The sequence below is a fragment of the Microchirus variegatus genome (genome assembly GCF_963457635.1).
Source record: "Microchirus variegatus genome assembly, chromosome: 17".
NCBI lineage: Eukaryota > Metazoa > Chordata > Actinopteri > Pleuronectiformes > Soleidae > Microchirus > Microchirus variegatus.
Genome location: NC_139818.1, coordinates 561,963 through 575,013, shown reverse-complemented (window position 1 = coordinate 575,013; position 13,051 = coordinate 561,963). Strand labels below are relative to the sequence as shown.

The 13,051-nt window shown below is 44.2% G+C and overlaps 2 protein-coding genes across 2 annotated transcripts in view; one reads left to right on the top strand and one right to left on the bottom strand.

Moving 5' to 3' along the window:
- Positions 1 to 4,804, top strand: part of slf1 (SMC5-SMC6 complex localization factor 1) — a gene marked incomplete at its 5' end in the record, with an annotated part of 23,089 nt that extends 18,285 nt beyond the window's left edge. The window contains one exon of the mRNA XM_083904141.1: positions 4,013 to 4,804. Coding sequence (XP_083760267.1) covers positions 4,013 to 4,500 — 488 coding nt within the window. The 3' untranslated portion in view covers positions 4,501 to 4,804. The remainder of the gene's footprint in view (positions 1 to 4,012) is intronic.
- A 2,697-nt stretch (positions 4,805 to 7,501) lies between these two features.
- The window catches only part of LOC310939456 (multiple C2 and transmembrane domain-containing protein 1-like), a 104,530-nt gene continuing 98,980 nt past the window's right edge, over positions 7,502 to 13,051 (bottom strand). The window contains exon 23 of the mRNA XM_083904221.1: positions 7,502 to 7,600. Within this exon, the coding sequence (XP_083760347.1) occupies positions 7,529 to 7,600 (72 nt within the window). The 3' untranslated portion in view covers positions 7,502 to 7,528. The remainder of the gene's footprint in view (positions 7,601 to 13,051) is intronic.

Here is a 13,051-nt window from a genome sequence, read left to right as displayed (position 1 = left end):
TATGAAGTTGAACTTTGACGAGCACCTTTGTAAACCTTTATGCTCTCGTTGTTACATTTATGAATTTTGAATCTTTTGGAAAATGGTTAAACTCTAATCCTAATCCTTGTAGCATGATAATATAAGTGTGTTGTTTTGACCTGGTCTTCTCTTTTCTGGTTCTATCAAATAAATAACATTGAACAGAAAAAGGACAAAATCTCTCAGAAAAACCTAATTGAGATCTTTACACCAAGTTTAATATTAGAAATGACTGAAGAAAGTAAATCTAAAGGTAAATGAACTTGTGTTCAGTCAGAAAAGTCACAATTGTTTGATGTTTTCCCCAAATCATTATGTGTTTCCATCAGATAAGGTCAGAGATGAGTAAAAACACAGATGTTTCTCTTTATTACAGAGGTTTCTTGTGAGCTCCTCTTTTCTTTATCTTTGCAAAGTACAAACTCGCAGGTCTTGCTCTTTTTCTGCAGCATTTAGTGAGAATGAAGTGAGAATAAAGGCTGACGTGAAAAGAAGAGAGCAGAGGTCAAGGAACATGAAACTATATTTATTTATTTCTCACAGACAAAGCTCAGTTAGTCATATTCTTATTTCTATGGACCATGTAATAATTGAGAGCAGTGAATTTTTCTAAGTGTTGAAAACACATCTGCAAACAAAAGACAGTTTCAAGGTTTAGTTCATCTCTTTTATGAGTTCCTGTGCTGATTGAGAAGAAATAACAGTGTAACAGTGTAACAGTGTAACAGTGTGGGTAAAGGCCAGAGAGGGTTTAGTTTTGTTGGCCATGATGATCACTCTCTGTCTGTGAACAACAACCCTGAACTTAAACCATCAGACACTTCACCAGTGATGTCCTCACACTCTGCCTCTTACACTCTCAACACCTCTGCACACAATTAACAAGTGCATTTGAAACAAAGGCAAAAAGAGTTTTGTTCATTGACAAGAAGTCAAAAATGGGTGTTGGAAGTCAGCAGCAGCATCATCAGCAGCATCAGCAGCATCAGCAGCAGCAGCAGCAGCAGCAGCAGCAGCAGCATCATCATCATCTTAAACATCAGTACAGTGTGAGTCTGCTCAAAGCTTTCATGACGAGTTAAACCCTGCAGCGTTCGTCAAGTGTTGTACTTTTAATAGTTAGCGTCATAAAGTCCAGCTGGAGTTCACCTTCAAATGAGTAAAGACAAACAAAGAATGTTTGGTTCATTTCACAGTGAATGTAAAGAAAAGTGTTTTCAAGGTGAAGTCGTGTGTGTTGTTGGTCCACGACTTCTTTAAGGAATGGTAGAGGATGGATCATGTGATCGGTCAGAACACTTCAGGACGTGGTCAGAGACACAGTGTGACCACATGTGCCATGGATGTGGTCTTAAAATAGAAGATATATGAGGTCAATCCTAAACAATATTAAAGCAAATATTAGAGAAGATATAAACAGCTAAACAACAAAGAAATGAAATATCACAATAAGGTTTGAATGTGATTTGGTCCATAATTCAGAGGGAGATGTCGGGTCATTCTGGACGTCACATCCTCACATCACTGAGTGTTTCTCTGTCTGTCTCTCTCTCTCTCTCTCTCTCTCTCTCTCCGCTGGCTGCTTTTGCTGCTCGACTTGTTGTTTTTTGCTGTGGTTTCCAGTCACTAGTGAGCATCTCCCTGTGGATGTGTGATGCTGAGCCTCTGGCTGCAGTTCACACACTCGCACACTCACACACTCAGTCTGAGAGAGAGAGAGGATGTTTACCCTGCTGTGGAGCTGCCTCAGCCCTCAGACCACAGAGAGAGAGAGAGAGAGAGAGCACTGCATCCTTCTTTACCTCCCTCACTCCCTCCCTCTTTTGCGCCAATTTTCCCTTCCTCCACTCTTGCTTTTATATTTCTTGTCTTCGCCTGCCCTCTAAAGGCCAAAGGGCTCACTGTGTGTGTGTGTGTGTGTGTGTGTGTGTAGCATCTGGCTGCTGCATCAGACTCTGGCTTTTGCTCATAATGTGAAATCTGTCCCTGTGCTGTAGCTTCAGAGCTGATGGTTTAGCAGGACATTTTCACACACACACACACACACGCACACGCACACACACACACACACACACACACACACACACACACACACACACACACACACACACACACACATACACATAAAGGGTGGTGTAATTACCCTGTGCTCTCATGTAATCCCCCAGGTGTTGTATTTATCTCCACTGCAGCATATCTGACACCCAGCGGCAGAACCTGGATTCACTTCAGTCGCCTGCACCAAAACCAACCCCCCACCCCCAGCCTCTAGTCTCATAACAGTGTGTGTGTGTGTCTGTGTCTGTGTGTGTGTGTGTGTGTGTGTTACATTATGCACAGCAAGTTCTGCTATTTTGATGTCTTATGTTAGTGAGAAATATGTGTGTATTTTTGATGTCTGTATTAAGTGTGTGTGTGTGTGTGTGTGTGTCTGTAGCACTGATGATAAACATGGAGTCAATGATTCAGTCAAATACACAATAATTCACTTGTGATGCTTTTTGTGGAAACCTCTCTGTGTTTTCTCTCGTACTCCCATGGTCTGTTTTCTTGCTTTACTAGCACAATGTTGCTGTTGCCTCCGACCATCCATCACTTCCTGTTTGTGTTCTTCTTCTTCTTCTTCTTCTTCTTCGATACAAAGCTCCTGTGATGCACCAACAATCGTTCTCTACAAACCCTGCAGCTCTGAGGTGGTTCAGTCAGGATGAAAACAAACAGACATTCTGTTTTTCTAATGTTCATCTTCAGTGACAAACATCACTTTCTCTGCAGACTCAGTGTCTTTAAATCTTCACGTTACAGACACTTTTTCAGAATCAATTCATTTGTGGATTATTTTCTTGATCCATCGAGTACTTGACAACACGTTGATCAGTGTTTCTGAACCTTATAGAAACCTGGTGATGATGACCCACACACACACACACACACACACACACACACACACAGACACTCACTCACTCACTCACTCACTCACTATGATTCTGTGTTTCTCCTGTGGCCACTTTGATAAAAATGGGATGCTCTTCCGTCCTTGGCTGCTGCCCCTAACACCTGACCCCTGCATGTGAAATTTTGCCGCTTATGTAAAAGTATATGTAGATTAATGCCACAATTTATGCAGATTGAGTTTTTGCCACTCAGGCTTGAAGCATTAGAAGGTAGACGAGCATCGACCTTCTAATGCTAACAGCGTCGTGAGCGTTCACCGATTATCTCAGAACCTCGGCGTTAGATCGGTTTCAGGCTTCAATTTAAAAGCTTTTCTTTAATCAACGTTTAAAACAAGGCTGTTTGTGTTTTGATGTCATGATCAACACAAACACTGTCTGTCAGACAATAACAGCAGCAGCCGTTCAGCCATAAACACACTCACACGTAGCAGCAGCAGCAGTAACAGCAGCAGTAACAGTTTCAGCAGCTTCAGCAGCAGCAGCATCGCGAGGTTCAACAGTCAAGTGCCATCAAAAGCAGTTTTCTGCAGAAATGGGTGGATGTGACACAAACAAAGAGACTATGGCTGTAAAGTCGGGCCGTGGTGCGTTGGCTAAGTGTCTGTCAGTGTAAAAATGTCTTTTCAGTGTGAGCAGACAAAGAAGAATCAACAGAGGAGTTGGTAAAAGTCGCCATTCTAACTTTGTGAGTTTCTTCAGAGACAGAGAACAAAAGGTCATTCAGTTGTGAGTGAAGTGAGGCTCGGTTTAAAGAGCAGTGATGGAAAGTTGTGTTTGTGCTTTTTAAATGAGCTTAAATTTGTCTTAAACCCAAGGATTCAGATTCAGGATTATGTCGACCGTGACCCACGCAGATCTTTACAAGTCATAGCAGCCAATGGTCGATGTTTATGATACTCATTGTTGGGGCTCGTTATTTTCCCCTTCTTCATTTCTCTCTGGATGTTGTTGTAGATCCTGTTGTAACTTGTTATCGTCTTTAAATCAGATCCTGTTCTGTGATCTTCTTATCTTTATGATCTCTGCTCCTCCAGGCTCCTCTCTCCTCCAGCAGACTGATGGAGATGGACAGACCACACTGGATCTGGTCTCCTCACCAGGTCAGAGGGAGGAGCTTCTTCACAGCGCACAGCTGGGAGATTCTGCAGCCGCGGAGGTCTGGAACCTCCCACTCCTGGAGGCTGGATCCACTCTGCTGGCCCACTTGATTTTCTCCTACCTGCAGGAGAGGGGTCTGCCGGGCCGCACGCACAAGCCCAGCGACGAGGCCCGCGGCCTGGGTCACAGGCTGGTCAAAGCCCTGGAGACTCACTCCTACATGAAGGTGACGTCAGGCTGGACGGACCAGCGAGCAGTGAGGCTGACGGAGGATGTCCAGACTCTGCTGGAGCTGAGCAGAGGGAAGCACCTGCCTCAGGTGTCCCAGGAGATTAAAGAGTGCTCAGGACAGAACACTGTGTTCCTCATGGAGATTCTGGAGCATCTGAAGTGTCGGGCACAAACACTAGTTGATGGTTTCTGATTGTAAACCAGAATGTATAAAGTACACTAACATGCAGTGGTCCCACGTCACAGGAAGTCATATTTCCACCAGTTTAATCACAATTTAAAACACATTTGACACAAACTCTGTGCTCGTTTATCCAACAGCAGAAAGTCCACTGTGCAGCTGTTATTTAGGTTCATATAAATATCGGCCAATCCTGACGTCACTCTTGACCAAACCTCATGCTTTAAAATATCCACATCTGACCTTTGACCTCCCACTCAGGTCAACTGTAATAACACGTCAGTTTGTTTTTGTATATTTGTAGAGATTTACGTTGACTGTTTCTACCTCATGTCTTTTTCCTAATGTTTGAAGATTAAATTATTTTTCCACACGTTTGTAGGTTGTATTGATAATAAATAAATACATTTGTTCACACTCCACACGTCTATTGATTTATATTCTGTTAATCCCTCACACTGCAGGATAATCTGGTCATTAGTGACGGAGCAGCAAAGATCTGAACTTTGTGTTTACAGAAATCTAATCTAATCTAATCCCAAGATTTTTGTTTAAAAAGAAAGACTTGAATCCACACAGTGAAGATGATAAAAAATATTTAATCTTGTTTGGGTTTTTTTCTTTTTCTTTTCAAAATAAGCAACAAACATCAGATGCATTTCATCAAAGCAGAAATCTCCATTTCCTTCTTTAACATCAGTATCATGTTAAACGTCTCATCTCCGACACTGAAATGTCACAGAGATAAAAAAAATCACAGGCAGGCAAACGTTAGCAGGCAGGAAAGACAGAGAATGAGGCAGGTTTACACCTACTTTACTGGAACATCATCACCAGACCATCAACAGGCATACAGTAGAAAACACAACCATAAATGTTCATTATTATAGTCATTAACTTTGTACAGTATCATTTAAAAAATAATCTCATTTCAATGTGGTGCAAATAAAAGTGCTGTTTTTTTTCCTTTGCAGCTCAATCTCTTACATTCTTTGTGTGATTTATTTTTTCCTCAAACAAAAAAGAAAAAAAAAAACACTTTGGTTTTTAGTTGCAAACAAACCAAATAATAAATGACCCAAAAGAAAAGAAAGAACAGCGTTTGGATGCAGGAGCACATTAGTCACAACACTGGTGTAAAATAACAGACGTGTTCACACAGATCCTTCAGGCATTAGACACACACACACACACTGTTGTTGTCTTTAAGTGGATTCAACACAACTAAACTAAATCAATGACTCTGGAGTGACAGAGCTCAGTCTGCTGAAGCAGGAGATGGATGAGGGGAGAGGGGCGGGGCCAGCAGCCATGGAGGGGCGGGGCCAGCAGGGAGGGGCGGGGCCAGCAGAGAGAGACAGACAGAAAAAAGGATGGATGGAGGGATGAGAGGAGACGAGCTGTGATCTTTAACAGATGCTCAGGGTCGACCTCGCTCACTGACCAATGAGGGAACAGCGGTGAGAGCAAACGCACAGAGGCATGATGGGAAAAAGGATCTGAAATGGCATATAACGCACACACACACACACACGCCTGACATCTCAGGCCTCAGAGCTTCATCTTGTCACACAACGACTTGCTGCTCGTCTTCGCTGACGGCATTTTTCCACCAGCACACTAACAGCTGACACACACACACACACACACACACACTGAGCTGAATCTACACATCAATCTACAGCTGGAGGGGACATACAACTGTAACACACTCTGACACTGAGAGAAGCAACATGTCTTTGAGGCATAAACATGTACACACAAACGCACATACAGTGTGTGTGTGTGTGTGTGTGTGTGTGTGTGTGTGGCAGATCAAAGTTGAGCTGTGGGCACAGGAGGTGGGGCAGATGGAGAGGGCAGTCAGCCTGGGGCACAGCATCACACACACACACTAACATGCTGTGTGTTCATGCTTCCTTGTGTGTGTGTGGCTGCCCATACACACACACACAGACACACACACACACAGGGACATGAGAGGGAGGTCGAGCAGCCTTTGAAAGCATATTATGGGATGTGTCTGTGACGTCTGTATTAACGTCCTGACAGTGGTTCAGTTATCACGGCTTCACTCGGCCTCTTTATTAAGTACAGACGTTTGTCTGACACTCAATATTTTCTCTTGTTCAGATGATTCTCCGTGAACCCTCGAGATGGTTGTGAGTTCAAATCCCAGTCCAATCTCAGGCAGTTTGTGAACACATCTGATGTCGAGCAGCTGATAAAGTGACCAGTTTTCCCTCTGAACCATTGAATGATTCACAAATACTTGGTGTAGCTCAGTGTCTCCTCTGCTTTGTGTTTGTGGTTCACTTTAAAGCTACAGTGCGTAACTGAGAACAGCTGAATCTGCAGCTTTAATATCCACGTCTGAGGAAAGAATGGAAGACGACTTCTTCACTCACTCACAGTCAGGTTTAGCTGCTTAAATGCTAACTTCTGTACATTTGGATCTCTGCTACACAAGAGTTTAACCCTGACCCTGAACACAGCAGCAGCAGCAGCAGCAGCAGCAGGCGTCAGGTTGTTGGTCCACTTTGTTTAAAAGGATCTGGAGGAGACCACCATGACATCATCACCATGACATCATCACCATGACATCATCACCATGACGTCATCACCACATCCACGAGGGAGGAGGAAAACAGAAAGAATAATGTGAGGTTTGTACTTGGATAAACATGGACGTGGTGCAGACATGTTCAAACTCATTGTGACACTGAGCTGTGATGGACAGAAGAAACCAGGCCATCACTCACACTCGCCTTTAAAAATCAATCAGAAACAGAACGACCATCGGAACTCAAGACACTTCTTTGTCACGTTTTGTACAAAAGTTACACAGCAGGAAACTGGACTGTTCACTGTGAGTTATTACAGACAACAGGAATAAGAAAAGGAAGGAGAGTGGAGCTGGTCCAGAGTCTTCTTCTGCTCCTCAGACGTCCAGGAAAAGACCAAGAGAAGAAAAGTGGAGAAGAGAGAAGATGGTGGACAAATCATCAGAGTCATCAGAGTCATCAGAGTCTTCAGTCCTCTACCCCGGGTTGTTTTTCTTCCTTTTATTTGGACTGGGACTGGGATCCAGTTTCAGCTCTTGGTACTGCACCTGTTAAAACACACACACACACACACACACACACACACACACCACCCAGTCAGGTGGAAAGAGCAAAGGATGCTTGAATAGCACAGAAACTCTCCAGAGGCTCTGTGAGTCCAGCTGTGTGGAACAGTGGCCTAAGGGAAGGGATTACACACTGATTACAACACACACACACACACACACACACACACACACACACTGTTCAAAGCACCAAATACACTTGTGCTCGTACACACACACACACACACACTTCCACAGATGTGGAACCGTGGCCTACAGGAAGGGATCTCACAAACAAACAGAGAACAGGGCAAAGGCTCATGGGAAAATTTGGAGAGACAACAGAGTCATCTCAGTATGGAGAGATGGTGAAGAGGAGAGAAGAGAGAGAGGAGACACAGGAGGGAAACAGTCCACTGTAACTATGTTACACTGTAAAACTGTAACACTGTAATCTGTGCTCATGTTAAAATGCTTAGACCACAAACTCCTGATGTGAGCTTCCTGTGGACCAACACCAGCTGTCAATCACACTGGTGTCCACTCATGTCTAATCACGTCCATGTTCTTTTCAGGAAGAAAGTAGAAGTCGGCCCATTCACTTCCATTCAAAAAAAAATTCACCCCCTGGTGGTTAAATTGAAAATATTTCCCCTTGCTTGTGTCCAAGACAAACAATCATAATAATAAACTGTAAAATATGACTCAAGGTCAAGCTTATTGAGCACAAACCAAACAGTCTGCAGTCTTTTCTTAGAGGAAGTGATGGTGACTGTGATTGATCAGTGACTGGAGTTTAGAAAGAAACAGCTCTTCAAGTGAGGGACACTCAGATACAACGGCATCACAACGACAACACAACAGCATCACAACAGCATCACAGTGGCTGAGCGTCGACAACCAGGAACTGTCATTCTGCCTCTCAGATGTACACACACACACACACACACACACACACACACGCATGTGTACGCACAAAAAACAGACGCTAGCCGAGACACATTGAAGACACTGACAAGCACTCGCCACTGAGTGAGAATACTAATGTAGGAGAAACACACAGATCTGTGAGGCTGCTGCACTGTAGGCTACTCCTGACTGACATCGTCTCTGATTCTCCAGGCAGACGACAAACTGACGTCAACACACTTCGTCTGTTGTGTCTCATGGTGGACGACGACAACAGCAGCGTCTCAGTGCTGAGAACCAGCCTTCATCATCCATCACTGCTGCTTCACTCTTATCTGTCTGCACTGTACTGATCTGAGATCTGAGGTTATATATACTTTACATATGAGGCATGTACACACACACACACGCACACACCCCCACACACACTGGACCTGTCACTTTCACCAAAAATCCAGTTTGAATGAATGTTCTGTGCTGACTCACTTGGGTGAAGCTAACAGCTAACAGGATTAGCTTTATATGTGTAGGTAGAATAATGTACTTTTACCACAAAACATCTGGAATATTAAAAGCCATCGATTTACACACTGCTGCACTGCCACAGCCACCTAAGATGAAATACCTAAAACACAGACGTGCACCAGGGATTAACTGGGATTACTGACATGAATTAGCCACTTAGCTTCATCTTTCTACAACATTTATAAGCATTTATCTAAAGAAATCAGAAGTCCTGTTCCTCTCACAAGTGCTTTTCTTAAGATCTACTACTCGACCTAATGAAGATGCTTTTACTTGCTTGTAAGCGCCACTCACAGCACCCTCTGCTGGACCATGTGGTCATGACTTCAAACAGTCTGCTGTGCTTCTACACTGTTTATTTTGAGATTTACAGGGTTTGCGTGATCATAAAGCCAAACTGCACAGCAGTGGTCACAGCAGTGGTCACAGTGGTCACAGCAGTGGTCACAGTGGTCACCAGTGTCCTGTTAAGGCGTTGGTGCTTGTGTTGCTCTGTACGCTTCACTAGGAAGCTGCACTGATCTGATCTCTCTGTCCACAAGGAAAACTAACATCTCACCAAACAGCTGCACAAATACAAGCCGTTTGTTGGATACAGTGACAGAGGGGGTGATTCTGAGAGGTGACAAAGACGGAGGCAGTCCAGGTGAAGAAAACAAGCGCAACACGATATAAACGGAGGATGATGAAGGGCGGAAGGGCGGAGAGCAAGACAGACTAACAAAGGAAACAGGAGTGAAAACATGGAGACTGAGGAGGAGACTGAGGAGGAGACTGAGGAGGAGACTGAGGAGGAGACTGTGGACACTCCGGCGATGACAGATACTTTTCTCATGTGGGTGTGGATCCTTTTATAGACCTGCCAACTAAAGCAGAAGAAAAACCCAGGGGACGGAGACGGGTTTGTATGACCCCATCTGTGTGGGAATGTGTGTGTGTGTGTACGTGTGTGTGTGTGTGTATGTGTGTGTACGCGGTGGTGGTTTGGTCCAGAGACCGTGACAGTCCTGGCAAAGCGCCCACATCGGCTGCGATCAATGACAGTGTTGCGCTCATGAAAGGAATGGCTGAATGATTTCATTCACTCATGAGCAAAGCAGTAACATCTGAACACGTCGTGCAGGAACACGGACAAAATAAACGTCGTTCTCAATCAATGTTTTGCTTCAAGCTCAGACGAATCCAAAAGTAGGACAGGATTTGTTTGTGGTTCCATTAAACGGCCAAACGCCTACAGCGCTCAGCAAAAGAGGAAGAATAAATAACATCGGCAATTCGATTCAGTGCTGTGACATTCCTGTCCAAAACAAAACTCTTTGTTTGTGTCGACACACAAAGAAAAGTTTGCATGTCAGTGGGTTTTTGTTTGTCATGAAGAAGAGCGAAGGGGATTGACAAAAAGAAAAAGGTGCAGCGGAAAAAAACACAATATCTCAATCAAACAGAGTTTCTGTGTGAAGCTGCCACACAGGAGAACGGGGCTTATGCCTCACAAGTTTATTTCCACCTTACAGGTGACAGGCCTGCCTGATGCTATACCCTTGGCTCCCTGCTAACCTCACCTACACACACACACACACACACACACACACACAGTGTAGACAACAAGAGCTAGTTAGAGTCAAAAGTAGCAGAAAGTGAGACGTTGGCAAAATAAAAGAAAGTGGAATTGGGTGGAAGTAAGAAAGTGAGGTAATGCTGCGAGCATATAAGCAATTTGGTAGATGAGCTGCGAGCTTAAAGGGAACATCAGCAGGAAAAAGGCAGTGGGTAAAAACCCAGCGCTGCTCAAAGGCTGCTGCTCCACCCTCACTCTCACAAATGTTGACGTACAAAACAGGCTTTGAAGTGTTTCTCTGCTGAAGGAGCGCCATGTATCATGCACGGCTTCGTTTAACGCTGTTATCCACATCCAGCATCCCGGGACCTGCTCCTCCTCCTCCTCCTCCTCCTCCTCCTCCTCCTCACACTGAACCTTTGACAGTGTTTTGATGATGCAGGTGTGGGCAGACACACAGAGTGAAACCAGGGTGGTGACAGTGAGCAAAAAAGACAAACAGACGAGTAAATAAATGAAGTGGAGACAAAAAAAAAAGGCAAGAGAGCCATTTTTTTAATGATACTTTGTTATTCTGAGCCCAGAACTCGGCAGGTTTCATCTCATGTGACGTCTAACGGAGCATAAGGTGATTAAATGTTTCCAGGGAAACACAGTTGTGTACAGTTCAGACAGATTCAGCACTAATGTCTATTGTTGGGGAAGAAAAAGCATGTCAAGGTGACATCAGCCACTGAGCCAAAGACTTAGGAGCTAAGGAAACTTTTTGCCTGTTCGCTGCTGTGGCACCACACACACACACACACACACACACACACACACACACACACTGAATAGTGACTAATTGGCCAGTTGCAGTGAAATGTTTAAATTTGTTGCCAAAGTCGGGGGAAGGACAAAGTAAAGGAGAGAGACACCTCTGGTAGATGTGAGTAATGGCGTCTGGCAGTGTTTCAACCTTTAACTAGCCTGCCTTTGACCTTTGAGCGCCCGGTGAGGTTTCATCCCCAACATAAATGTTGTCTAAAAATATTAACCCAACTCCCTGCCGTTCATTAGACGCTAAATTGGAATTCCTGCTTATTTTTGTACTGGGGGCTCGATCCAGCTCCTTTACACCAATCATAAAGGGCCACTTGGCATGCTAATTGCCTTGGCCCTATTTATGCACTCCGTAGCTCACACGGCTAATGGTGTCGTAAAACATACTATTGCGCTGACACCTCCCAAACGCCAAGTGGGGAACACTTAGCACTATAAAGGTGCTCAGCTTGGCCTCGTTTTAGAGGACATGAAGGATTCCTTGATAATAACGATAAAGATAGTTTACACTGGTCAAAGATCCAAACCAGACACTGGAAAGTGTTTCCCAGACGAGACACACTGTGACTCTTTCACTCTTTCACACTCTGCCCTTGACATTGTTGCTCACACACAGATGTAATGATTCACATTGACGCAGCGTCTATGAACCAGCGGGAGATTTAGTTTTAAAGTGTGTTTGACAGAACTGAAAACAGGATCTGTCATGCAATACTATCAGACCTGACTAAGGGAGTATTTATGGGGGAGGCAGATGCATGAAGGGTTCATCCCGTCTGCCCAACCAGTCAATCACCATCTACCAGTTGATCACAGACTAATTCTCAGTCAATCACGAGATGTAGCCTGACAACGGTAAATTAAAGTCTTTAATAATTTAGTGACTCTTTGGTCATATTTTTCCTTTAGAATCTCTGCCCGAGCCTGAACCATGTCTGTGAGCTCGAGGTCTGGACTGTGTTGTCAGAACTTCACATCACCTGCACTCTCTAAATTCCTCTGTGACTTTACTGCTCAGCTGTGATGCATTCAATGATGCTCGTAAAATCCACTGTCTCTGGTCTCTCGTCAAATACTAACCTCTACAGTCAGGTCATTGTGACAGATGAGCCAGAGTGACAGAGGTCACACCAAGTCAGAACTAGAGGGGTGATAGTCAACGACTACTAATGCTCCGCGCTGAGTCCATGAGCCCGTCCAAGTGCAGCTGTGACCTTGAAAAGTAGGTCAAGGTCACCCATCTTCGAACTTATTCAAGATACTTGTAAGAGGCATGGACACAGTGCCAGTTTGACATCAATATGTCGAAACGAAAAAAAACACCTGGCGATATTCACCCACTAAACAATACTGCAAAATGTGAAGGACGTACGCGCACAGGAAGGTATTCATTTTAGTCCAGACGGACAGAACAGTGCGAACGCTATATGCTCCGCATCGCTCGTCGAGCGCGGAGCATAAAAATGCATAAATTGCCATGTTTCAGCGACTCACAAAGTACTTTCTCTCTTGTATCTGGATGTGTTTGTTTCTTGTGTATATTGTAATTACGTCATCGAAACGCTGTCAGAAAGCGATGACTACGTGAACCAGTAGATCTCCATTTAAAAAAGGCTGAGTACCATCAGACTGCTGAAGCA